This window comes from Oryx dammah, unplaced genomic scaffold (assembly GCF_014754425.2).
Source record: "Oryx dammah isolate SB20612 unplaced genomic scaffold, SCBI_Odam_1.1 HiC_scaffold_24, whole genome shotgun sequence".
Classification (NCBI taxonomy): Eukaryota; Metazoa; Chordata; class Mammalia; order Artiodactyla; family Bovidae; genus Oryx; species Oryx dammah.
Window position 1 is genome coordinate 68,503,653 of NW_024070208.1, and position 26,553 is coordinate 68,530,205.

At 40.1% G+C, this 26,553-nt stretch overlaps 1 protein-coding gene across 1 annotated transcript in view; it reads left to right on the plus strand.

Moving 5' to 3' along the window:
• GPC6 (glypican 6) overlaps positions 1-26,553 on the plus strand; it is a 1,226,374-nt gene that overhangs the window by 1,079,208 nt on the left and 120,613 nt on the right. Inside the window, exon 5 of the mRNA XM_040267334.1 lies at positions 25,249-25,379. Within this exon, the coding sequence (XP_040123268.1) occupies positions 25,249-25,379 (131 nt within the window). The remainder of the gene's footprint in view (positions 1-25,248; positions 25,380-26,553) is intronic.

Below are 26,553 nucleotides of genomic sequence, written 5' to 3' on the forward strand. Positions count from 1 at the left end.
ACTGCTATTTTACAGACTTCTAAACTGATTCTCAGAAAGTGACCTCGTTTGTGAATGACAAGAAGGACAGGTCCTAGAGTTTTGGAAAACTTGAGGAAGAGTTGGGAAACCCAGCATCAGAGGAGACTCTTTTCCCTCCACTTCAGTAGCTAAACGCTGAGGAAGTCATCGGGGAATGGAAAAACACCTCCCATGTCCGGATGTAAATATTTAGAACACCATACATTTATGTGATACCTGTTAACACAATTCATCCTCTGTTGCCTTTGACGTTTTATTATTCTAAAATGACCTTTGCCCTTTAGTATAACACTAATCCATTAAAAGGAAAGAAAAGAGAAATGGAAACTAAAATGTGTTATGTGAAGATCCTGGAGAAGGTTTTTTATACCCCTGTGCCTCTGCTCAAGATCAATTTTTCTCTTCTATTCCAATAACGTGGTTAGCCAAGCCAGACAAAATCAGAGAAATGGCTCTTCTCTTGTTTCTGCAACAGTCAAAATAATAAATAGGCTAATCATGTCAGTCATATTGACTCGGGTCATGTTAGACACACGCTGCCCTTCAGGAGTACAAAAGCCCCATTCCAGGATTTCTATTGAATGATTCCTAAATCATTGACCTGAAAAGAAAACTATTTTTTCCTTTTCTCTTTATTTGTGTGAACACTATGGTCTAGGTCATATGGAAACATGTCTCGGAAGAAACTGCAAGACAGCTCTGAAATCTGCAGCCTGGTGGCAAGCTTTTATGAATACATCACACGATGTAGAGGAAGCTTTTATATTAATAAAAAGCACAGGTGGTAGATGAAGAGCCACTGATTTTGACACCACCTGAGAACTATGTCATTGGCATAGACTGTATGTGTTACCGTCACTTGAAATTAAGCCTGTAGCTGCCCACCACTCCTATTGCCTGTGGCAATGTACCAGTGTCTTCAGAACCCACGTCAGTAGTCACTGAGGTCTGGTGGGCAGAAGACTGGGCAGGAGCCTAGAAAGAAGTCACTGATCTTCCCCACCCTGGTGGCTCAGACAGTAAAGAATCTGCCTTCTGTGCAGGAGACCTGGGTTTGATCCCTGGGTTGGGAAGATCCCCTGGAGAAAGGAATGGCAACCCACTCCAGTATTCTTGCCTGGAGGAATCCATGGGCAGAGGAGCCCAGCAGTCTACAGTCCATGGGTTCACAAAGAGATGGACACAACTGAGCGAATAACACACACATACACACACACACACACACACATTGGTTCTGGCATCAGCAAAAATGGTAGAGCTATCCCTCTCTGTCTACCCCTCATTGATATGACTAGGGATCCAATGCTTTAGACAAAACCAAGGCATTTATTGTATTTTATATTTGGCTGGTTGATTTGATAATGTGTTAAAATGAAACAGGTAAAAGGAGTTAGTTTTCTGCTACTAATATTTTTATTTATTGAATCTCTTATGTCTCTGCACCGTCCTGTACTGAGGAAAAAAGGAATTAAAATAGGACAAGTCTATCTGTTTCAGCCAGGTCCTGGAGTTGGAAGTGGCTCTTTACCTTTGCCATTGAAACTCAGAAGCATGCATTTATCTGCCTCACACACAGGAACCTGGCGTCCTCCCATCTTTCCTTTCAGCATTATTTAACTGTTGAAAATACGCATCTGCTTTGCATCACGTACAGTTCTGAGCACTAAGGAATAAAAGATAAATAATTTGTAGTATCTACCATCAGTGAGCTCCAAGTCTAGCAGATGAGACAGATGGAAAAAAGAGATCATTATGCCACCAGGTGTGAAAGGCAGGGAGCGAGATAGTCAAGGTGCCCCGGGAACCCAGGGTGGGGGGCTTTCAGAGAGAAAGACTCCAACCTCCCTGGTAAAATTTTTGAAAACTTGCTAGAAATTAATCAAGTATTTGGCAACCAACATTCCCTGAGCAGGGATCACAACTTGACATGGAACAAAAAGGAGGACCCAGGAGTCAGATGACTAGAGGATTGTATGGGAAAGAGAGAAGGCCTACAAAAATGAGGGAAGAAACAGGCTGAGTATGAAAGGATGAGGGAAAAGAATAAAACCCACTAAGAAGGAAAACTGGAGGGGGAAGTGACTAAGCGAAATGGTATGGGAGCAAATGACAAGAAAAAGGCTCTATGAAGGCTGCTTCCCTCATGCCGTGTATGGTTTTGTCAATTACGTTTGTATTAAGCAATGCCATCAATGCAAATGATTTACATTATCAATTGGGTCTTTTTTTTTTTTTACTTCATTCCCCAAATGCCAAAGAACATGTTAGCTGTGTTGGAGGAAAGTTTTTAGGAGGCAGTCACTCCCTTTTTTAATAAAAATCTGTCTTGGACCACAACTGTCTCTCCATGCCAGGGCCTGGACACCCAACTGCTCAGGGGACATTGCCACTGTCTGATCTGTCATTCTTTTCCTTTGAAACGTGACTCTCATTGTCCTATCATTCCCCCTTTGTCCTCATACTTCTCACTGTCTCCTTGTCTCCAGGCTGTTTTTAATTGCCACTCCCTCTCATCTGATATTCCATCTTCTATTCCACCGATACCTCCCAACCTTCCTTCTCCACTTTGTTTAAAGCCTAGTAATCCTAGTAGGCTTCAAAAACACAGAAGGCTATCTCTGCTTCCCTGTCCCTCCCCAGGCTGATTTAAATTCTTTCTTTGAGGTTCCATTGCACTTGATATGTTTCCTGCTTAGTCCTCATCACACTGAATAATAATTGCTAGTGTGCTTACCTGTCTTTCTATGTGTCCAGTAGCTAGTAGGGGACCATCCACATCACAGGCACTCAGTACACACTGGCTGATTAAATAAAGAAAATAATAATGCATCTTAGCAGTCAACAAAGTCGTGAGTTGCGAGTCCTTAGTTTCACTGAGCCTTTCACAAATCGTCAGTGACTTAGTCGTCGAAGTTATACTGACATACAGGTCAAGTTTCTGACCCATCCATTTTGTTTTTGTTTTAAGCTTTTTATTTTGTACTGAAGTACAGTCGATTAACAATGCTGAAATAAATGTTCATCTCAGGTGAACAGAGAAGGGACTCAGCCATACATATACATGTATCCATTCTCCCCCAAACTCCCCATCCAGCCTGCCACATACCATTGAGCAGAGTTCCCTGTGCTATACAGTAAGTCTTTGTTGGTTATCCATTTTAAACACAGCGTTGTGTACATGTCAGCTCCAAACTCCCTAAATATCCCTTCCTCCCAGCAACCATAAGTTCATTTTCCAAGTCTGTAAGTCTCTTTCTGTTTTATAAGTAATTTCATATTTTTATCATTTTTTTTAGATTCCATATATAAAGGATGACCAGCCCATCCATTTTTTATTCCAAGAGTGCTATTATAAACATTCTATTTTTAAATTATATTTTTTCAACTTTTCTAAATTTTCTATACTAGGACAATATCATTATTTAACCTTTAAAAATAAATTAATACTTTCTTCTCAATAAAGAAAAAAATGTAGCCCGGCCCCTGCCGCCGCCCCCACCCCAGCCCCTGCCCCAGCCCCGGCCCCGGGGGCAGTCGCGCCAGTGAGCCATGGGACCGGCGGCCACTGCAGCGCCTCGTGCCAGGGTCTCTTGAGGAGCGATGACGGAGTATAAGCTCATGGTGGTGGGCGCCGGCGGGTGGGAAGAGCACCCTTTAAAAAAAAGAAAGAAAGAAAAAAATGTAAAGTGAGACCCAGTCTTTTGTGGCCTAGGGGTGTGTGTGGAGGGGAATAGAGTGGATAATTTAGGGGAAATGGGGAAGATATTGGTAGTTCAGAAAATATTTTGTGATACAGTGTAGAAAGCATTAACTTTGCAACACTGGATATGGTTTATTAATATGGGAATCATTACAAAGGTTAAGTTGGATGTGCATGGAATGATGTTGATAACTGCACAGTCTCATGTGAATTTTGAGAAACAAATGTACATTATCTGGGTACATTTTTTAAAAATATAATTACGAATTCTACATAATAAATATATGCAAAGAAAAAGAGATTGATGTATACAATATAGAGGCATGCAATAGGCATATCTTTCCGCCAAAAGCCAGAAAGGGTTTATTCGATAAATATGCAGCAGCCTTTTCTCAGAATAATCTACTATCAGTATAGTTGTTTGTCTTAGAATTCTGACCCAATTCCAACTAAGTAATTTCATCCTGCCTGCTTAAATTCCCCCTACCATTGGCCCTCGACACAGAATTCTTCTTCATTTCTTGTCCCATCTGAAGAGTTACTCCATCCTGAAAAATAGCTTCGTGTACCACTCTAAAGGTGACTGCTTTGCCATGATGAGTGAGGCAATTTTGTTATGTTAAGTGCTATGGGAAAAAAGCACTTACAGTGCTCCCGTAGAAATGCAAGCTAATATTACTCAATGAACCTTCCTTTCAGCTGTTGTGCTGCATGGCATTTTCGAAATGAGGAGGCCTTCGCCCACTGCAGCTTATTTATGTGATGCATTCAAAATGGGCCCATTTCCTGAAGGCATCTGGGAATATGTAGAGAAGAAATATGAAATAAACAGAAATTAAACAGATGAAGTTAAACAGCTAACATTAGAGAGACCAGTGGGGTTGTTAAATCGTGACTTCAAACTTAGATCTAAACTTCTCAATAATCAGGAAGAATGGAGAATAATGACATGAGATGCGTCTTCTGGTATATCTTCCATCTTGCTAAATTCTAAATGACTGTTCTAAGAGGTTCTTGGGGTAGGCAAATGTGTCCCAAGTACAGAATTCAGAACTACATAGACTTTGGAATAAAATAACTTTTGCAAATTTTATTACATGCATCATTTACCAGACAGCCACATTTTTTAAAAGTATAACAAGCAGTACACTGAACATACATGGATATATCACCCTGTGGTTTCTAGACTACATCACCTTGTTTTTTCTTTAAGATTAGTCCCGTTCATGTGAATGGTCTTTTAGTGGCCTCAAAATAGGTTTTCTTTCTTAGGAAAATTTCTTAGCCTGTTTTCAAGATACATGCTTCTTTAAAAAAAAAAAAAAAGTAGTAGTATTGATCTCTAAATACTCAAAGATGACTAAAGTTTAATTCAGGTGTATTAGCACAATTACTTATCACATGTCACTGGGCCCGGGTAAGGATAAAAATGGGAAAGCAATGTCAGTCCATCTTTGGACTGTTGACTTTATCATCAAATAACAATAGTAGATACTCATTCTAGTTTTTTTCTATTTATATCATAAGCAAGTCAACATTTTCTCTGTCCTTTTATCCTAAAACCTTACATGGATACTTAAAGAAAATAAGAAAATTTCCAGGAAAACATCAAGGCCTTTGACATTGGATGTTTTACTTGACCAAGATAAAAAGACTTACCTCACTCAGGAGCATTTTTCAAATGTTGTGACATTTATTGTAATTACAATGTAACCAATATTGTAATTTTGATTAATTCTACAAACAGTTCTGGGCCTTTCACATCACCTTATGAACATGGATAATTTAAAATCTGTTTTAATGTTTCGAAGTAGAGATGGTAAAGGAAATCTGGGAGTTGGAACTCACAGATCTGGGTCAGCATCCAACTTTCTTGTCGATATGGAACCCCTGTCTTCACTGAGCTTGACTCACTTTCTTTAAAATGGTGCTAAAGACAGCACCCACCTTTTAGAGTCAGGAAGGTTAAGTGAGATGCTGCACGCATTGCTTCCCTGCGGGTAGGAAGGAAGTGAGTGCTAACTGGTCCTTCTAACTTGTCCTTCTACAAAGGAGCTACACATTTGCCTTCAGATCTGGGCGAATGGCTGTCTGATGATCCTTTAGGTATCTATACCGAGATCTTTGATTATCATCTGCTCAAAATGTCCTTGATAATTAACACAATAACCGCACAGCTTGAGAACACTGTCCCCATGTCTCGAAGTCCTGCTTCCCTGGCCTCACACTTGAAGCATGGATTTGGGGATTGAGAATGCTTTCTCAAGACTCATTGATGTATTCCTATTGGTTCTTTAAAGCTTATCTTTTTACACCCATTTTTCTTTTCTTTAATGTTATTTTGAAAGGAGGTAGCCTTGAGAATGGAGATGAAGTTGAAAGCCAAGTATTGTTGTGACTGGCACACACGTCATCATTCTTGCTACTTTCTGAAGGTCCACCCCAAAGCACATCCTCCCAGCGCAGATGACCTACCACGTTGTCCACATCTCCCTTGCTTTCTTCATCTGTGCCGCCTGCGTCCTTCACTCTGACGCTTACTGAACACTTCTGTGTGCCCACTGCTTGGGTCTGACTGCTCGCTCAGATGCCTCAGCCCACTTTCTCTTTGGCTTATCTGCCAACTGCTCATGTGCTAGTCTTAGTTGATCCCAGGAGCTTCAGCACATGCCCTCCTAGTTGGTCAGAGCTCTAGATCCTTATGGTTTTGGAGATAGAATGATCATGAGTCATCTAAGAACCCAAATGTTTAACTTCACACAAAGGCACTAGGGAGATCCATGTCACACACTTGGGTTGTGATGAAAGCAGTACTAGAAACTGTGTCTCCTTATGCATTTAAAAGTGTGTGAATGCTCAGCTGTGTCTGACTCTTTGCAACCCCGTCAACTATAGCCTGCCAGGCTCCTCTGACCATGGAATTTTCCAAGCAAGTAATACTGGAGTGAGTTGCCATTTCTTTCTCCAGAGAATCTTCCAAACCCAGGGATTGAACCCGCGTTTCTTGCATCTCCTGCATTGACAGGTAGATTCTTTACCACGTACACCACCTGGGAAGCCATTTATGCATTTAAAACCCTTTCTAATTGCATGAGAAACATTTTAAATCTAACATTAAAAATAAATGTCTGTTTAAATATCTCCTTTTTAAATATAGGAGGTTTATTAAATTGTAGAATCAGAGCTATATTCTCTTGCCTGCATGTATTAGTCTCTATGTTGAGACTATTTCCTCTTACTAAAGTTTAAAATGTTTTATTATTAGTAAACAAATATGCTCATTATACTTGGTTCTTAAGTAAATGGCAACTTAAATCTATCTTCAGTTGATAATCAGAAATAGGGACAAATCAGAGATAGAAACTGTAGTTATTTTATAACAATGAAAAATCTGGTAAGAGCCTATAACTCCAATTATGAGAGAATGGTTACAGAAACAAGAGTGCAATGAAGATATGAAATGTCATACAACTGATCAAAAGGATGTTTTCATAGAAGAATTAGAGGATACGTAAGTATATACTATTGAACTGAAAGGAAATGGTAAACAGCACATACAGAGTGTGACTCTAATGTTAGGTATATTAGAATTAACACCAGCAAGGAAGTGTCACAAAATATTATCCATGATGATCTCTGTCTTGGTAGATTGTATATGATTGTTTTTCTCTTCGTTTTTTGTTATTGCTCTGTATTTTCCAAATTTTGTAAAACAAACACACATAAAAAGACACTCAGAGGAAATTTCCAATGAGCAACTGGATGTCCGTATCCTGGTTCCAAGTAAAGCTGGACATAAATAGTAGATTTATGATAAAAAGAAAAAGAAGTAACTGTTGCCTAAAATCTTTCCTTCCAATTCAGCTGCTGTGTTCTTCAGCATAAAAAGAAGTCTAATAAGAAAATAGTTACAGCTTTCTGAAAACCAACTCAATGAAGTTACCTTAAATTTTATGCCTGGTGTCAAATATTCCTTCCCCAGTCATTTACCTGTTCTGAGTACAGGATATACCACTGAACTCTTATAATCAATGAGGTGACTTTTAATGGTAAGTTCTGGAAAAGCCTAAGCACTAACAGAAGTCTCGGGAAGAGAAATGTGATAAAGCTTGCAGTATGAAGGCTGCTGTCTGAAGTTCCCAAGGGCACTAGTGTGTTTGAAGCAGCCTCGTGAAGGAGCAAAGCCAGAGAAATGAAATTTTGATACCCTGCAGCCTACAGTGATCCCCTCGCCTCCCTCCTGTTAACCTCACACACCTGTACACACGTGTGCTTAGGGCACCAGCCTGAGGCTCACGCAGGTCCCTTTGGCTAGATTGACAAGTTCAAGCAATGCACAGATGTTGGTTCTGACCTTACTTCGAATAGGACCTGCCTTAATTATTCACAAGCCATGAGACCCTGGGCAGGCTCTTCCATCTCTAGGGTCTTGGTCCACCACCATTAAGAAAGATGATAGTACTTCCCACTGCAGTCGGTCGGAAAAATCAAATGAATCTCTAGTGCTGAATGTTGTTAGAACAATACCTGGCCTGGACCCAGCCACTGAAATGGCTGTGTAAGTGCTCACTCCCTCGCTGTCTCTGTCCCCTCTGTCCTTCCTTCCCTTCTCCTCCCGCTTTCATTCTCTTCCTCCTTAGTTGGCAAATGATCTTCATCTTCACCACAGACTATATTTTGGAGATAAATGTAAGCAAGATATAAATACAAAGGAAAAAACAAAAGTTCCCCTACCATTTCATGCAATGTATCAGAGAGAAGAGATAACTCATCACCTTCTAAAATGAGGTTTTTTTTCTTTTTCTTCTTCTTTTCAACAACCCACCTTTTCTTTTCTTTGGGTCCAGCGACCCCTGATACAGGACACACTGCTGCTCTTTTTTTCATTTTCCTTTCGGTTCACATGGCACTGAGCAACAAAATAATAAAAAATATATATATTTTTAATAATGCCAAGTACACAGACAAGGTGGAGAAAAGGGCTCCCATTGCCTGCTGAATTGCCCACTAATCACTCTGTGCAGAACCAGCAGGGAATTCTGACAACACACCTGACTTTTCATTTATTTATTTTTTATTGGTTCTGGAAGAGGTTTGTGATTCATTCCATGTAGGTGGCGAGGCCTTGTACTACAGGAACAAATTGTCCCTGGGGTGATTTGCTTTATTAACTTTTAGGCCAAAGGAGGGAGAAATAGGAGAATTGCTTTAACTGCCATATACTGGCAAAAAGTTTAGTCTTTTTTAGTTCATTGACACCTGAAACGTTTTAACTGGTCCTGTTTCTTAAAGATAGATGGGCTGATTGTGAAGGAGGAGGCAGCATGATGGAATCGAAAGGTGGGGCTGGTTGAAAGAAAACCGAGCAATGATCTTGGCCCTGCCATGTGTGACCCATCAAATCCCTAAACCCCTCGTATTATGGGGACTTGGTGACCTTCTCTGTAAAATAAAAGGATTGGACTGGATATTGTCCTCCTTTTTTAAATTTTACTTTTTTATTGAAGTTACTTTACAATGTTGTGTTAGTTTCAGGTGTACAGCAAAGTGACTCAGTTATACATATATATCCTTTTCCAGACTCTTTTCTATTATGTTGTTTAGTCGCTAAGTCGTGTATGACTGTTTACAATGCCATGGACTGCAGCACACCAGGCCTTCTATCTCTCACTATCTCCCAGAGCTTGCCCAGGTTCGTGTTCATTGAGTTGGTGATGCCATCCAACCATTTCATTCTCTGCCTCCTCTTCTCCTTTTGCCTTTAATCTTTTCCATTATACCTTATTACAAATATAAAATACAGTTCCCTGTGTTCTATAGTAGGTGCTTATTGTTTATGTAGTTTATATATAGTAGTGTCTATCTGTTAATCCCAAACTCATAATTTATCCCTCCCCAACCCTTTCTCCTTTGGTAACCATAAGTTTGTTTTCTATGTCTGTGAGTCTATTTGTTTTGTAAGTATATTCGTCTTTATAATTGTTTTTAGATTCTACATGTAAACAACATCCTATGATATTTGTCTTTCTCTGACTTACTTCATATAGTATGATAATCTCCAGCTTCATCCATGTGGCTGCAAATGGCATTATTTCATTCTTTTTCATGGCTGAGTAGTATTCCATTATACATATATACCACATCTTCTTTATCCATTCCTCTGTCAATAGACATTCAGGCTGCTTCCATGTTCTGGCTATTGTAAATAGGACTGTATGTATCTTTTCGAATATTGTCCTCTTTCAGCAAAAGTTTACAACTTCATCAGTGATGAATTCACACCTTTAGTATTAACTTTGTTGGGAAGTGAAAGGAACTCACGTCTCCAAATCTTAATACATAGTAAGCATTTGCTGTGCTATGTGACTAGTATTGCATCTAATCCACACAGTGATGTAGGAAGAGCCCCTGTAATAACAGAGGACACCGAGGATCACAGAATTAAGTAAGTTGCCTTATAGAGGCTGCAACTGTGGTTCCTAGGCTTGCACATGAGACACACAGCCATCACCATGCATCGCCTCCACACTGCTTCTCAGGGAGACCAAGAAGACCATCCAAACTGGTGAGGGAGTCAAAGTAACTCAAGTGGGATGTTCACGTTAATAAAGGGTAAGGAGCAATGGGTGTGCTTTTACAAGCTTGTCAAGCAGGATAGTGGTGCCCCACTTTGAAAGAATAGTGTCTGTAAGGGAGGTTTAGGCTTCCTTGGTGGCTCAGATGGTAAAGAATCTGCCTGAAATGCAGGAGACCTGAGTTCAATCCATGGGTTGGGAAGATCCCCTGGAAAAGGGAATGGTAACCCACTCCAGTATTCTTTCCTGGAGAATTCCAAGGATAGAGGAGGCTGGCAGGCTACAGTCCATGGGGTTGCTGAGAAACGAACACCACTGAGCCACTAAAACTAACTAACTAAGGGAGGTTTAGAGAGAAGTGTAATTGCAGCAAATAAAGAATGAGAAGAACTTAGGACCGAAATGCTTTATCTTTATCATCTTAGCTTTTCTCTTTTAATCATCTCTTTAAAAGTGGTGAAGCATTTGGAAATTAATAAGTAAATAAAATATCAATAAGTAAATAAAATATCAATAAGTAAATAAAATATCAATAAAACATATTGATACTATCTGAGCAATTTAGATGTTTCCTTTGATGGATGGAGTGAGAGAGGACAATGATCTTGAGTTCAAAGGCTGCTGTTTACATCAAATGATTTGCTTTTCTTCTTTGGCTCTGGTTTCCTAAAAAGCCCATTTGTTGTCCCAAGTCAACCTTCTCAATACCAAAACCCTGTAGAAGACTTTAGGGATTTAAAGATGCACTTCTCTCAGAAAGATCTCAAAGAACTCCTTATCCCCTTTCCTTACCCTCCTTATCCTCTGATTCATCCTCAAAGCAAAGACTGATTGGTGAATGTGAATTATTTGAATATCCCTAGCTACAAATGACATAAAAATTATTCATATGAAGAATCAGCAATAAAAGTTTAAATAAAGGGTTATGGTTGGTAGTATACACTTTAATGTCCATCAGATTCATGATTTATAAGGCCCAGTCTTTCTGGCTTGTGATGTATCTAAACATCTCAAAGTTATAGCAGTGAGATGATGCTTACATGAATATATTATATTTTTATGAAATGCAATGCATCATTCTACTAAAAAGAAACCAATGTCTGGAAATGAGTCCTGTAGGTTCTAATTTTTGTACTGTGCTAGGATTAGAGGTGAATTATTTCACCCCCTACAATTTGCATTTCCTTTACAGTGTGGAAGCAAAATAAGTCTCTTTGTTTGCACTGGTTTCAGAATTAAATTAGTGTGTATATTTGTTCTCTACTCCTCTTCCTGGATTTGGTTTCAAAGTAAACAGTTATTTTCATCAAATTCTCTTTTATTTGGCTTTAACTCTTCAGTTTCTTGAATTATTCTAGGTGGCTGTCCCTGTTTTATTTTTCAATCAGATATGTGTTCACTGTTTTAAATGGCATTTCATTGGTTCACTTCCATTTTCTATTATTTACCTCACTCTGTGGTATTATGATTTCTTTAGCTCGATCTCACCCCTGCTGTGGTCTAGTCTTTTTTAAAGGTATTTTTTGAAGTGTCTAAATACCACACAGGGTTGGTAAGACAGCAAAAGGATAATCATCAATTTGATGTTTAGTGAATGTGGGAAAATTACAAGAAAGAATCAAAAATGACATTCATCACACAGATTGCTTTGAAAGTAAATGGCAACCTTAGAGTCTTGAGAATCAGCAAGAATTACCTTGTTTGGAAAAACCAAAAATGGCAACTTTTTTTTTTTTTTTTTTTAGATTAACCTAGAAATGACCACTGACAGAAAGAAAACCAGCCATACTTTTCAATTTCAGGAGAAAAGATCTAAAAAGTTATTTCTACCTAATAAAAAAAGTACAATAAGATTCCAAATTCCCATAGAAACTCTTCATCCACCTTATAACACATCAAAAGCCATCAAGGCCCTATTTATCTTGTAGGCCAGCACTAATAAAGTTTTGTGGGTATTTTTGATGGTGTATGCTGCAGGGGAGGAGAGGGGAAATAGTTTTAGGACAGGAGAAGGGGAGCCAGTTAGTTATATCAAGTTATGGGGGTGGGGGGAATCAAGATTTTAAAAATTTATTCCAGTAATTCATTTAACAACTCTTAGGATCCTAGTATTGTTCTAAGGGATGAGACTACAGAAATGAACAACAAAAAGAAAGTCCCTGCCCTCTTGAGGATTATAAAACAGTGAGGGGTGGGGCTGGGGAAGGGAATAAGAGCAAATATATATAAGACAATTCAGCAAATATTAAGTGCTATGAAGAGTAAAGCAGTCAGATTAGAGTGACTAGGAGATTGTAGCATAGTTATAGACGATTTTCTGAGAAATGTCATTTAGGTAGAGACCGGAAGAAAATTAAGAGACTGATATGTAGATGTATAGAGGGAGAGTATTCAAGGAAAAGGAATGAACGGTAAGTACAAAGGCCCTGAGAAAGGAAGGGGTCTGGCCTGTATTCCAGGAACAAAAGGAAGCTAATAAGTGATAATATGTGTGCTCATAGGTGAGGTCATAAAGGTGAACTTGGAAAGCCTGTATAAATAGGCTGTAAGATCAAAAAATGTAAATAAATGATTTGTAAAATTGACTATAAAAATTTTTTAATTTCTGCATAGCAAAACAGACGTAATGAACAGACTTCTGGACTCAGTAGGAGAAGGAGAGGGTGGGATGATTTGAGAGAATAGCACTGGAACATATACTTTACCATATGTAAAATAGATAACCAGTGAGAGTTTGATGTATGAAGCAGGGCACCCAAAGCCAAAGCTCCGTGACAACCTGAGGACAGGTTGTCCCCACCTCCCCAGGAGGAGGGAGATGGAAAGGATGTTCAGGACACATGTATACCTATGGCCAATTCATACTGATGTATGGCAGAAGCCATCACAATTTTGTAAAGTAATTATCCTCCAATTAAAATAAATAATTTTTTTTAATCCCACCATAAACAAAGTCAAAAGATAAACAGCAACTAGAGGAAATGATAACTAATATCACCCAAGGACTGGTACCTTTATTTTTTTTAAGAAATCCCTTTATATCAATATGAAAAAAATTAATAATCCAATAGAAAAATAAGTGAACAGAGAATATGAAGGAAAAAACCAATTGAAGTGGCTTTTAAACACATTAAAGGATGTTCAACCTTATTTACCATGAGGGAAATTCAAGTTAAAACCACACTGGGATGCAGTCTCTTACCCTATCAGATTGGCAAAGATCCTAGCATTTGATCTTAAGTCCATCTAAAAGTTGGAGCCTTAAAGAATCAGACACGGTCATGTATTTCTCTTGGAAATGTAAACAGGTACAGCCTTTATGGGCCAAGCTTCAGGACTAACCATCAACATTTTAAATGCCCATATCTTTGACCCAGCCTTGTAAGACTTTATCCAATAGATTTATTTGCTAAATGAATTATGTACAAGGATATTCACTGTGGCATTATTTGTAATAGCAGGAAACCACAGGACATGTTGAGTAGTGAGAAATGAATGAGAAGGGAGAGGTGGAATCTGATTAGGAGCCTCTTTTTAAACCTGAACCCTTGGAAGTTCTTGAGTAGGTAAAATGAGAACAGGCTGTGTTTAGAACAACTTGTGTGTCATCGATTTCCTGTTGGATTGGGTCCATGTGGGACCTCAGTGACAACTTCAATGTCCTTGAAAAATTCTGATGGCGCTCAAAGTGGGGGAGTCCTTGTGTAGGGAGAGGGTTGAGGACATCAGGGGTGGTCATAGGCAGGGCTGCCAAGGGGGCAGAGACCAGCTTATGAAGGGCCTTTCTTATGCCGGGTTAAGAGGTTCAGACTTTATCCTGAAGGCAGTGGCAACCTTTAGAGCGAGGCAGTGACCTCATCAGATTTGCATTTTTAAAAGACAGTTCTGCTGGCAATGTCAGGGAAGAGATTACAGAGCAGCAAGACCAGAGTGGGAGAGTGATTAGTGAGAAAAATAAGAATATAGTCCAGAGAGAGATACATATTTTCATTGTTTGGTGGTTCTTACGAATCAAAATTCTACAAATGAAAATGTCTTAACCACAGAATTGCCTTAAACATCAAAAGCGAAAAAAATAATTTTAACTGTAACCTTTTGGTGGTTTCATGGAGGCAAACATTTGTTAAAATGAATTCAATTGCACACTTTACTATGTGAATTTTGCTTTATATCAGTTATATCCCTATAGATTAATGCATTTTTAAAATTAAAACTGTCTTTAATAAGGAAAAACAAAAGAAACCCTAAAATGTGGTGTGGACTTTCTGACCAGGGAAGTTCCAATTTTCTACTCTCAAAGCTGCACTGTCTCCTGGTTATTCAGGTCCTGTCTGCCTGCTGCTGTGGTGTATCCATCAGTCCCCCTAGCTGGGTTCTCCTGAAACTCATTCCTGTCCAAGATCTCACAAAAATTTTAATTAACTGATTTGAGTGAAAGCAAGGGCTTCCCTGGTGGCTGAGACAGTAAAGTGTCTCCCTGCAATGCAGGAGACCAGGGTTCGATCCCTGGGTTGGAAGATCTCTTGGAGTAGGGAATGGCAATCCACTCCAGTGTTCTTGCCTGGAAAATCTCATAGACAGAGGAGCCTGGCGGGCTATAGTCCACGAGATCGCAAAGAGTCAGACACAGCTGAGCAACCAACACACATACAAAACACTCTATAACTCAGTGTACCCGTCCCCAGCAAGCCACAGAGTAAAGCAGAGCCTTACAACACTTCCCTGTCATGACTGGATCACAAAAGAGCCGAAACATAAACACTAAAGTAGGTTTTTATTATTGTTATCATTATTATAACTACTATTGATGAATAACTGGGTGCCAATGAATGAATTCCCCAGGGTGCTTTTAAAATAGCTTGATTTTTTTTAAAAAATTCTTTTGTCTGCTTCTCATTGGAAAAAAATATCTTAGTTAAGTTTAAACAATGGTACTGCAGATATAAGAACGAGTAAGCACTACTTCTAAAGAAAAGTGAAATAGGGCCCTACGGACTTCTGATAAAGCAAGAAAGTAGATTATGCTTATAGATTTCATTTTCCAAGAGTAGATTATTAGGACAAATTTTAAAGATTTAATGAGAACTTTGAAAGGACGTGTTATTATTTACATTCAAACTTCCCCCAAAGAAAGAAAAATATATTCTTAATGTTAATGTATTTTGTCTTTGTCAGTTCAAAAAGATTCTAAACACCACAAAGCTGGCAATCATGCACTGTTTCTCTGCCCCACCCTCTGAGGCCAGCAATTCATAGTGCCATAGAGACACTCCTTGGCACATAACAGATATTTATTAGGTTAAGCTTACTTCAACTGAACTTGCATTTTTTTCCAGCTTTATCAAGATATAATTGACATATAATATTCTGTAAGTTTAAGGTGTATAGCATGATGGTGTAATACATGGGTATTTTGCAAAATGATTATCAGAATGAACTTAGCTAACACATTCATCACCTCACGTAGTTACCCTTTGTGTGTGTTCATATGTGGTGAGAACTTTTAAAATTTACTCTCTTAGCAACTCTCAGGTATCCAATACAATTCCGTTAAGTATATTCACCGTGCTGTATACCACATCCTCAGGACTTATTCCTGAAACTGGAAGTTTGTACCTTTTGACCATGTCCATCCATTCCCTGGTGGCTCAGAGGTTAAAGCTTCTGCCTGCAATGCGGGAGACCTGGGTTTGATCCCTGGGTCGGGAAGATCCCCTGGAGAAGGAAATGGCAACCCACTCCAGTACTCTTGCCTGGAGAATCCCACGGAGGAGCTTGGTGGGCTACAGTCCACGGGGTCACAAAGAGTCGGACACGACTGAGTGACTTCACTTTCACTTTCATCCATTTCCCCAGGCTTCCCTAGTGGCTCAGATGGTAAAGAATCCTCCTACTAATGCAAAAGACCCAGGTTCGATCCTTGAGTTGGGAAGATCCCTCTGGAGAAGGGAATGGCAGCCCACTGCAGTATTCTTATATGGAGAATACCATGGACAGAGGAGCCTGTGGGCTACACTCCATGGGGTCACAAAGAGTTGGACATGGCTAAGCATGCATGTGAGCGTGTGCACATACACACACATGCCAGCACGCACACACACATCTGTTTCCCCACCCCTTCACAACTGAACTTTCAAAACTATTTCTACTCTGTTGTTACTTACACAAAGATTAACAACATCTCATTTGGAAAGAAAGTCTTTCTCTTCTTGCCTCCACTAAAACATTTTGAAAATCACTTTCCTCCAGGTTAAAATTAGTAGCATTCAACAAAGTTATTTCCGATTTTACATCTCCTTTTATCAAAAGATAAATTTAAAAGATGTGTCTAATCATATGAAATCCTACTTAATAATTCTATCCCAGAGGCACAAAGCCTTCAGGAGTCCCTGCAGCAAGATGGTTTTAATCCAGTGCCATCCAGAGATCAGAGATAATGGCTGGTTCCTTGTGTCAGAGACTTTGCTCTTCATAAAGTCAAGTACTTAGAGAAAAAACTAGATCTTTACCTTCTTCCAAACCTGCTCTCTGTCTTGCTAGCGCCTGCTCACATCCCAGGGGAAACAGCTGATTCTGAGACTAGTCAACCCTGCATTGATGTACTGTAACACTGTATTGAAACACAGTACAGGTTTAGAACGGTTCTTTTTGTATGTTCCCTGGGTCCGGAAGATCCCCTGGAGAAATGACTGGCTACCCACTCCAGGATTCTTGCCTGGAGAATCCCAGGGACAGAGGAGCCTGGTGAGCTACAGCCCATGGGGTCGCAAACAGTCTGACACAACTAAGCCACTAATATTTTCACTTTAGTGGTTGGAAACAGGGGTTACATCATTAATGTTGCTTGTCAAATATTAATTGACTAGAGATCTGAATGATTTGAATCCTGTCAAATAAATTATAGGAAAAACATCCCCGAGTATTTTGTAAATATTGAGCTACTCCAGTATTCTGTTGCTACAAAATAAATTATCCCTAAATTTAGGGATGGTATTATTATAAACTACAGAACAGTGAATCAGGAATTTGAGAAGCCTTGGCTAGCTCATTCTTCTGCCCCATGTGGGGTCACTAGGTGGTAATCAGCTGGTACATGGACTGGTTGAGTTGGCCTCACTCCCATGCCTGGCACCCTGGCAGGAGTCTTCGTCCACTGGAGCTGCTCTAACAAAAATATCAAAGACTGAGTGGCTGAAACAGAAAGCATCTCTCTCACAGTTCTGAGTGCTGGAAAGTTCAAGGTCAAGACACTGGTAGATTGCGTGTTAGGTGAAGCCTGCGCCCTGGTCCACAGACTGCCACCCTCACCGTGTCCTCACGTGCTGGGGAGGACAGGGGAGCCGTGTGGGTCCGTTAATAAGCACACTAATCCCACTCATGAAGGCTCAGGCCTCTCGACCTAATCACCTCCCAAAGGCCCCACCCCTAAACGCCATCACCTAGGGGATTAGGTGTCAACATATGAATTATTGGGAGCACTCAAGTATTTTGTCCATAACAGCAAGCATGGCTAGTAACCTGGGCCCCGTAGGGACTATCCCCTGGAGTGCCTACATGTGGCCAGACCAGCATGGGGACCTCAGATAGGGTCTCACAAGAGAGAAAGTGGAAGCTGCAGTCTGATAATTTCCTGCTCCAGAAATCAAGTGTCCCTTGCGCTGCATGCTCCTTTAGTCACTGCAGCGACAGGGCCCACCCTGATTCAGGGGGATGGGATATAAACCCCACCTCTACTTCCCAGGTTGCGCCAGTGGTAAAGAACCCATCTCCCAATGCAGGAAACACAAGAGACGTGAGTTCGATCCCTGGGTTAGGAAGATCTCCTGGAGCAGGAAATGGCAACCCACTCCAGGTATTCTTGCCTAGAAAATCCTCTAGACGGAGGAACCTGGTGGGCTCCAGTCTATGGGGTCACAAAGAGTTGGACACACGACTGAGCTGCGTACACACATACACACACCTACCTCGATGGAAAGTGAGTCAGAATTTATAGTGATCTTTAATTGGCAAAGGGGCACCATGTGAGAAGACACTGCAGTTTTGTATCTCTTGGTATAATGAACTCATCCATCAAAAAACAGCTATTATGAAAACATTAATTTAACATACAAAAGAGTACCAGTTACACGTCTCAAAGTCATTCATGTGTATTTTACGACCCAGCTCCTCACACCACTTGCTGTCAATACATCCACCAAAATATCTTGCCAGTTGGTCCTCTCCTTTCTTCTTCCACTGCCCAGAGATAGTGCCATATAGCTGCTAACCTTTGTTGTGCGTCAGGCCTCGTGCTAACGTCTTTCCAGGCACTATCTCATTTGATTCCTCATGCACACTATAGGTAGAAGTTGTCATAATCTCTACTTCATAGATGAAGAAAATGGGACTCTGTGAATTAAGTGACACATGTTATCTCTCAGACTTTTAATGGATGAACCTAAATGGAAACTGAATCACTTGACTCCATCTAACCACAGAGTTGGGTTTCCTCACTCCCAACCAGAAAGTCCATGCTGACGTGGGCGGAATGCATTGACCCAGAGGTGCAGCTTTGCCCGCACCCTTTGAGTGGGCACATTCTTGCCGAGCTGCTATACATGCCTCTTGTACTAAAAGGGTCATCATATCTCTGTGCATCAAAACCTTATGTTAAGATACCAGCTACTTCTGTTGTTATTTACTTGCTAAGTTGTGTCCAGCTCTTTTGTGACCTGCCAGGTTCCTCTGTCCATGGGATTTTTCAGGAAAGAATACTGGAGTGGGTTGCCATTTCCTTCTCCAGGGGATCTTGCCGACCCAGGGAGCAAACCTGAGTCTCCTGCATGGCAGGCTGGTTCTTTACCACTAAGCCCCCAAGGAAGCCCCCAGTTACTTCTACTCTATCTAAATAACGTTAGAAACAAACGTTATGTGTACTGCTTGAGCAAGACAATAGTCTTTTGTTTAAAGAGAGATAAAACATGGACAACACGGAAGCTACGCACAGAAAGGACCAGCTGGTCATTAGCTGACATACTCGAACTGGCCTAGTTTAATTGGCAATAGATAACAGCTCCAAGAGCATAGTTAAAAATAATGTTCCAAATATTTCAAAATATAAATGGCACAGAGATAATTAAGATAACATAGGATGGCAGCCTCTGGAGGAAGTTTTGACCATGTTCTGACTTAATTGGTTTCAGAGAAACTTAACAACTACTGCCTTGGTGTCATAAAAGTCTTGTGTGTTTTTTTTGCTTTGGGAGGAGAGAGAGGTATGGTTTCCCTGGCCCCAAAGGAGAGAAAAGATTCTCCTGATACTTGGGGAACTTGACTGCTGACAGACTTGCCCAGCAGGTGGGAGGCACACCAGTCAAGCGGGGATGCACTTGGCTGCTCAGTGGACCACGGATGTACCACGCAGATCCTCTCACCATCTGGGGGCTGGGACACGAGGAAGAGCCACCATCCGCTTGCAGGCCTGTTCCAAGTCCCAGCGCTGAGGACTCAGGCTGCCCTTCACTGCCACTTTCTCACCTTGCAGTGTGTCTAAACTAGACTCCTAAAGGCAGTTACTGTGAGCATAACCTTTACATGGAAACACAAAACATTAGAGGAATTTTCTGAAAAGCTGCTTTTCTTTTTGTGACCCTGGGGATTCCCGTCATGTATATTTAGAACAATGGAAAAGAGGAATTGGTTGGGGGCAGGGATGATTATATTGTAAGGAGACATATACTTTTTTCCTACTTATGGTTGTCTGTTGTTGCTGTGTTGTTCCATTGCAAAGTCGGGTCTGACTCTTTGCAATCCCATGAATCACAGCATGCCAGGCTTTCCTGTCCTTCACTGTCTCCCGGAGCTTGCTCAAAGTCATGTCTATTGAGCCGGTGATGCCATCCAACCAGCTCATCCTCTGTTGCCCCTTTATCCTCCGTTGCCCCTTTATCCTCCTGTTTATCTGGGCCTCTGTCAACCAACCTGTTTTCACAAACAACTTTGTAATAGAAAATTTTAAGTCCAGAAAACCAGCACTTACTTTCCTCTGCTAGCCTTGCTCTTGTTCTAACCAAAAACCTGGGTGTGGCTATTTTATCCAAATATTTCCACACTATTTTATCTGCGCTTTTCCAGGATTTGGAAGAATGCATGTATTTCTTTATGAAAGCAACACAGCGTTTCAATATATTGGTATATATTTATACTAGTTAATGATTTATCAACAGATAATTCAGTTAATGAGAACTTCTGTAGTTGATCAACACAATGTGCTGTGCTTAGTCGCTCAGTTGTATCTGACTCTTTGCACCCCTATGGTCTGTAGCCCGCCAGGCTCCTCTGTCCATGGGATTCTCCAGGCAGGAATACTGGAGTGGGTTGCCATGCCTTCCTCCAGGGGATCTTCCCAATCCAAGGATTGAACCCAGGTCTCCTGCACTGCAGGCAGATTCTTTACCATCTGAGCCACCATTCTTTGTGTGTTGTGGTTAAAAATAAAATAAAATAAAATAACATGAAATCTACCCTCTTAACAAATGTTTTAGGGTACAATACAGTATGGTTAACACCATGAACATTGCTACTCTTAATAAGGGTTCTGAGGTTTTGAGTCAATCGTTGAGTCTTCAAAGGAGAATCTAATTTTCCTTAGTAAAGTGATTTTTTAATGCATTTTTAAAAAATTAGTAATAGCCTAAACCAGATAGCTTAAAGTAGCATATTCTGACTGGTGGTCTAAATTAAAAGGAAAATAAGCTACTATATATACAATAAACAATAAGATCTTACTATATAGCACAAGAAACTATAGTCAATATCTAGTAATAAACCATGAAGGAAAAGAATATGAAAAAAGTGCAAGCATATGTATGTATAAGTGAGTCACTTTGCTGTGTACCAAAAGTAACATAGTGAATCAGCTATACTTCAATAATAAATAAATTTTAAAAAATCAATAAATATGTATTTATTTACAGCAAAAATGTATCACCTTAAATTAATTTCTGTAAAAAGCAAATGAATCAAGATGAAAAATGGAACTTCAAGGCCAAGCAATTTGAATGAATATGGCCATTTGGTTACATGTTTAATAAACAAGATCATCAGTAGGTTGGCCTATTTCCAAAGTCAAGGAGGCAAATGGGGTCAAAAAAGAAGAGCTGAGTTTGCAGATCCAGGAAGCAAAAAGCTGAGCTCTGGTGAGGGAGGAACAGGGAACTAAAGAGTGAAATCACCAAAGAGAAACTCCTTGACTTTATGATATGGATCGAACGGCTTTGTGCCTTACCTATTGAAGGGAATGTCAGGTAGAGAAGGGACTGGTTTAATTTAAACCAGAGAAACTTCTCAGAGACATTTTAGACCCTGTCATTGCAAACTGAGACAATGGACTGAATCCTTATGATTCAACGCAAAGCTCATCCTTTCTACCCAGAGCACAACTGATGACAGACATCCGATATAGCTGATGTTATTACTGTCTCAACTCAACCCATTCCCGTTGGATAAATATTCCATGATAGGCCAGTACTCTGTGTAATGATTTATTCAAAGACTTGTCTAAAACATACAATTAAGGATCCCATAATTATCACTTCCTTTAACTGCATAAGGTGGATGACTCCCTAGGGCCAATTCTTTTTCCTTTATAAGGATTCCTTGTCCTTCTATTATAATAGCAGGAGACACCTGTCTAGAGAATCATGGGCTTTCCTGGTGGCTCAACTGGTAAAGAATCTGCCTGCAATGCAGGAGACCCAGATTCCATCCCTGGGTCAGGAAGATCCCCTGAAGAAGGGAATGGCTACCAACTCTAATATTCTTACCTGGAGAGTTCCATGGACAGAGGAGCCTGACAGGCTACAGTCATGGGTTGCAAAGAGTCGGACATGACTGAGCGACTATCATTTTCCTGTCTAGAGAAACTTGCTCATTTGTCATAATTAATCTTCATCAAAAAGCCTCCTGCAGAGTCTAACAATATAGGGGATTATTTTTATAAATACACAAAATAGATATAAAAACATAAAAGAAACAGAGCAATTTTCAGGGCAACTTTCAAAGCCTTAAAGGATGGACTTTCTTGGTGGTCCAGGGACTTAGACTTCACTCTCCCAATGCAGGAGACCTGGGTTTGATTCCTAGTCAGATAACTAGATCTCACATGCTACAACTAAGAGTTTGCATGCTGCAACTAAAGTTCCCACAGGATGCAACTGAAAGATCCTGCATGCCGCAATGAAAATCAAAGACCCCTGTGCCACAACTAAGACCAGAGCAGCCAAATAAGTAAACAAACAGACAAGAGTTAAAGGAGAAGACATCTTTTTTTGGTGGGGGGAGGACTTGCCCTACAGCTAGCAGGGTCTTAGTTTCCCAACCACGGATGGAACCAATGCCCTTGGCAGTGAAAGCAAGGGGTCTTAACCACTGGATCACTGGGAAAATCCCCGAAAACATCTTTAATATCCAAATACTACAACCAAACAGTGTGCATCCTCTGTCCATTGTTGTTCCATTGCTCCATCATGTCTGACTCTTTGCGACCCCATGGACTGCAGCACTCCAAGTTTCCCTGTCTTTCACTATCTCCCTGAGTTTGCTCAAACTCATGTCCATTGAGTCAGCAATGCCATCCAACCATCTTATCCTCTGCCGACCCATCTCCTTCCGCCTTCAATCTTTCCCAGCATCAGGGTCTTTTCAAATGAGTCAGTTCTTCGCATCAGGTGGTCAAAGTATTGGAGTTTCAGCATCAGTCCTTCCAATAAGTATTGAGGACTGATTTCCTTTAGGATTGACTGGTTGGATCTCCTTGCAGTCCAAGGGACTCTCAAGGGTCTTGTCCAGCACCACAGTTCAAGAGCATTAGTTGCCAGACAATTAGGTCTTTAAGATACAGAGAAATGACTACTTTGTTGTAAGGTTCCGATGTGACATTCACAGATAGGTCTGTGATAAGGGGGGGGAAATCAGCAAATTTGTTATTAGAGTTTTTAATGAGTCTTTGTTCACACTTCAACTTTCCATGTCACTGTGTCCATGAGAGTAATAGGGACCAAGCACCGGGGGTGGGGATGGAAGCAGGACCTCCCTGATTTTCTAGTGTGGCTCTCGATGCTTCTAGTCTCCATCATTCCGTAGGGAGGAGATCAAGGACCCAGGTGTGAGGTCTGGCCGAGAGACCCTGTTGATACTGTCAAAGCTGATGTTTTTCACAAACCCTGGTGCCCTTTAAAAATGTGACTCTGCTTCCCAGACAGTCCTTTCTTATAAAAATCTGTTGCCTAATTCATACCTACTTATAACCCTGAAAAATTTTTGATGTTGGCCTTTGGTGGAGCATGGTAGGATATGAAATAAAAATAAAATTTGTTTTCTTCACACCACTGCTATGAAGCAGCTACTATAAACAGTATGTTACATTAATAATATGTTACATTTAGAAAGCAGATTATACAATATCTGCACAGTATATTTTCAGTTGCATGCTTAAAATATTCATGCGCAGAGGGGAAAAAAAAAAAAACCAACATAGGGCATATACCAAAGTGTTTATAGTGTTATTCTGGGAAGTGGGATTGTGGGTGTATTTCTCTCCTTCATTTTTCTTTTCTATATTTTCTAAGTGTCTGATGATAAACATGTATTAATTTGAAAGGGGCAACATTTTAAGATTTGTTTCCAAGTGTTTTACCAGTTGAAAACCCTGACAAATTTTGAGGCAACATGTTAAAAGTCTAGGCTGTTCTGTCTTTCATTGTAGCTGCTGGTCCCAAGTGGACAGTGTTGATTATATTTAAATTAGTTAAAGGGAAAATAATTTATTCACCATTTAATTATTCAGTCACATTTGCTGCATTTCAAGTTTCAGTAGCTACAGTTTCATCATAGAGAAAGTTATATTCCACAGTCCTGATGGAGACAAGTTAGCAAACTATGGGCCAATTTGCAGTGGCAAAGGGCAAAGGAATGGTCCTCCTTATTACTTATTATTATTACAGTGTCACTCATTATAGACACTGGGAGAGTCCTCATCCTAGGTCCCTTTATACACTTCATTAATCTTTGGCCCAGTGAGCTAGAGATTTCTCCCACAGTCATCCAGGTGTTAGTGGCAAGGTTGGGAACCCAGAGCAACTCACTCCTATTTCATAACTCTCACCTCCTTATCATTGTGATGATCTTCTCCAGAAAACTAAATCTTCCCAAGCTGTACTTCAATCCAGTATCATTTCATAGACATTTTTGAAAGCTTACAATGTGACAGACACAGTAATAAGCCTTGAATGTGAAAAACCAGAGACTTTCCTGGTGGTTCAGACGGTAAAGAATCAGCCTGCAATGCAGGAAACCCAGGTTCAATCCCTGGGTTGGGAAGATATCCTGGAAAAGGGAATCGCTACCCACTCCAATATTCTTGACTGGAGAAAAACCAACTAAGAGAAGTTTCTCTATTCCTAAAGCGTAACAAGGTGTTAAAAAAGGGCATGCTAGATACAGTGACAGCACCAAGTAGGGACAAGTCTGTTCTTGGAAAATCTAGCAATGCTTCCTCCACCTAGTAATGCTTGAGTCTTGACATTAACATCCTCCGGACTCTCAAATTTACACTTCAATAGTCTCCATGTTCTCCATACTCCAGAAGAAAAGAGATCAACTCCACTTTGGAACCTGATCTAATTTTTTTAAAATTTCACTTGAAAGAGTTAGGTATATTCAACTCTTTTAATTTGAACTTACTTTCTCATTTTGGGGCCAGGTTCTACACTTGTAAAATAGTTTTAAACCTTCAAATGAAATAAAATACTCTTTTAAGACTGAGTCATCCATTCCATTTTGAACTATGTAAAAGTGAAAACCAAATTTGAACGAGTGATCATTTTTCAGCCAGTCATGTGGGAAGTGTTGCAATACAGGTTAGAAGCTGGAGTTCCCAGTTCTCAAATCAATCATGTTCCTATATTTTAACAGATGCCATGCTCTTGGTGGCAGAGCGACTGGAAGGACCGTTCAACATTGAGTCGGTCATGGACCCGATAGATGTCAAGATCTCTGAAGCCATTATGAACATGCAGGAAAACAGCATGCAAGTGTCTGCAAAGGTATTTGCCTTAGTCATTTATCTAATAAGCAAAGGGTAGTCATCTAAAAATGAAGTAACTAGGTACATCGACTGGGATTGTAAACTCTAATATGTTGTCCGTGAGCTTTTCCTGTTGCATGACAAATTTGCTACTTCATTACAACTGTCTAACAAAATGGCATTGAGAAAGGAAATAAGCTTTTCCTTTGCAGTTCCTCAATCATGAAGAAATTATTGGCTGCTAAAAAGTTTTAGAGAGCCCCAAGTATATTGACTAATCCCTCACATTTGTGAGCAATTTGGGGGAAATTTTCTTTTTAATGGTTGTGATTTCTGCACACCCTCACCCTATTCTCTCTCTCTAGGAACGTCTAATTATGTCCTCAGCTGTGCAAACCAGGCAAATGTTCCCTATGTTCACTCGTAAATGATTAAACATTCCATCTGACTTCCTTTTTTAAGACGATAATGTAACCCTCATTAATGAATCGTCAGAGAAAAATGCCACTTTGTATAAAGTCAAACACACATTTTTAAAAACTAGTAAGTTTTTATAAATCAAACAAGACAGATTCTGGATTTTCAGCTGCAGAACATAAATATTAAGTGCACAATTTTTAAAATTTTTAGAAAAACTTTATTGGAGTATAGTTGATTTACAGTGTTGTGTGAGTTTCAGGTGCAGCCAAGTGAATCAGTCATATATATGCATATATCCGCTCTTTTTAAAATTCTTTTTCCATACAGGCCATTACAAAGCATTGAGTAGATAGAGTTCCCTGTGCTCTACAACAGGTCCTTATTAGTTATTTATTTTATATATAGTATTATGTATGGAGAAGGCAGTGGCACCCCACTCCAGTACTCTTGCCTGGAAAATCCCATGGACGGAGGAGCCTGGTAGGCTGCAGTCCATGGGGTCGCTAAGAGTCAGGCACGACTGAGCGACTTCACTTTCACTTTTCACTTTCATGCATTGGAGAAGGAAGTGGCAACCCACTCCAGTGTTCTTGCCTGGAGAATCCCAGGGATGGTGGAGCCTGGTGGGCTGCCGTCTATGGGGTCGTATAGAGTCAGACACAACTGAAGCGACTTAGTAGTTAGTAGTAGTATTATGTATATGTCTATCCCAATTTTCTAATTTATCACTCCCCCTCTTACCTCCTGGTAACCAGAAGTTTGTTTTCTACATC